Here is a 951-nt window from a genome sequence, read left to right as displayed (position 1 = left end):
CCTAGAGTTTACTTATCACGAGTTGATCTTCCATATTGCGTTCATGAATACGTTTATGATTACGCGTACATCCCAGACACACCTGAGTTTGCCGGCTGGGAGTGACTGTTGAGGTAATTAGGTGATCTGATATCTCTTGAATTTCCAGAGAAAGGGGGTGGGGATGCGCTCTTGTTCAAATCGGGTCTGAATTCCCAAATACTTTGCGACCGATGAGTCATCTCACTCTCGTTAGCCCGAAAATGCCGGGTACCTATAACAGGCGACATAAAAATCAGGGTTTATCTGAGATCAGTTTGTAGGTAGATTAATAGTCAAACCAGAGTTTATCCGAGAAGTGTTTTGTAAACAAAATTATAACTAAAATTTTGGGGAATATAATATGGAAAGTACAGGAAAGGCCTATTTGTTTAGAAAAATTGTTAGTGAAATGACTGCACGTCTCAGTATGATAGAGTCGCACCAGGTAATAGCATGTGTATACATATTCATGTATATGTCCATTTAGTATGTATGGATATGGAATGCAATTTTGATTCAAATTCTTAGCAAAGATGCTCAATTTGTGCAACGAACAAGGCGTACTATTTGACAACCACTAGGTTTTCTCAGAGGAAGACAGGGGGGGGGGAAGGTGTAATTAGTGTTAGGTCCGTCTGAAATTCGGGATTAGAATCAGATTTTACAACAAACTGATCCCGGAAAAAAAAACACACCTCTATCCAAAATGGAAATCAGCATCATCGATACATGCAACAGTTCGTGAAACGTGTAGAATCCAAAGTACACCAATTCCTTGCACAGCTTCAAGACCTGTATTTATCGGGAAAGGAAGAGAAAACGCAATCTTAGTCAAAAATCTATTATAAATCACATGATACGAATTTCCAAGTAATTTGGATATGAATGTAGGGAGAAATTCCAACTCGGATAACGAGATTCTCGATACAT

The 951-nt window shown here is 38.8% G+C and overlaps 1 protein-coding gene across 1 annotated transcript; it reads right to left on the bottom strand.

Annotated features, from left to right (window-relative positions):
• Positions 1–59: 59 nt before the first annotated feature.
• Positions 60–813, bottom strand: SARC_17312 (hypothetical protein; the record flags this gene model as incomplete). The annotated part of the gene is made up of 2 exons (XM_014288589.1): positions 60–253; positions 717–813. Coding segments are annotated over 2 exons (291 nt in total), but the record flags the coding sequence as incomplete, so codon positions are not given.
• Positions 814–951: the final 138 nt, after the last annotated feature.

This window comes from Sphaeroforma arctica (genome assembly GCF_001186125.1).
Source record: "Sphaeroforma arctica JP610 unplaced genomic scaffold supercont1.10348, whole genome shotgun sequence".
Classification (NCBI taxonomy): Eukaryota; class Ichthyosporea; order Ichthyophonida; genus Sphaeroforma; species Sphaeroforma arctica.
This window is presented reverse-complemented; position numbering and strand designations above follow the sequence as displayed.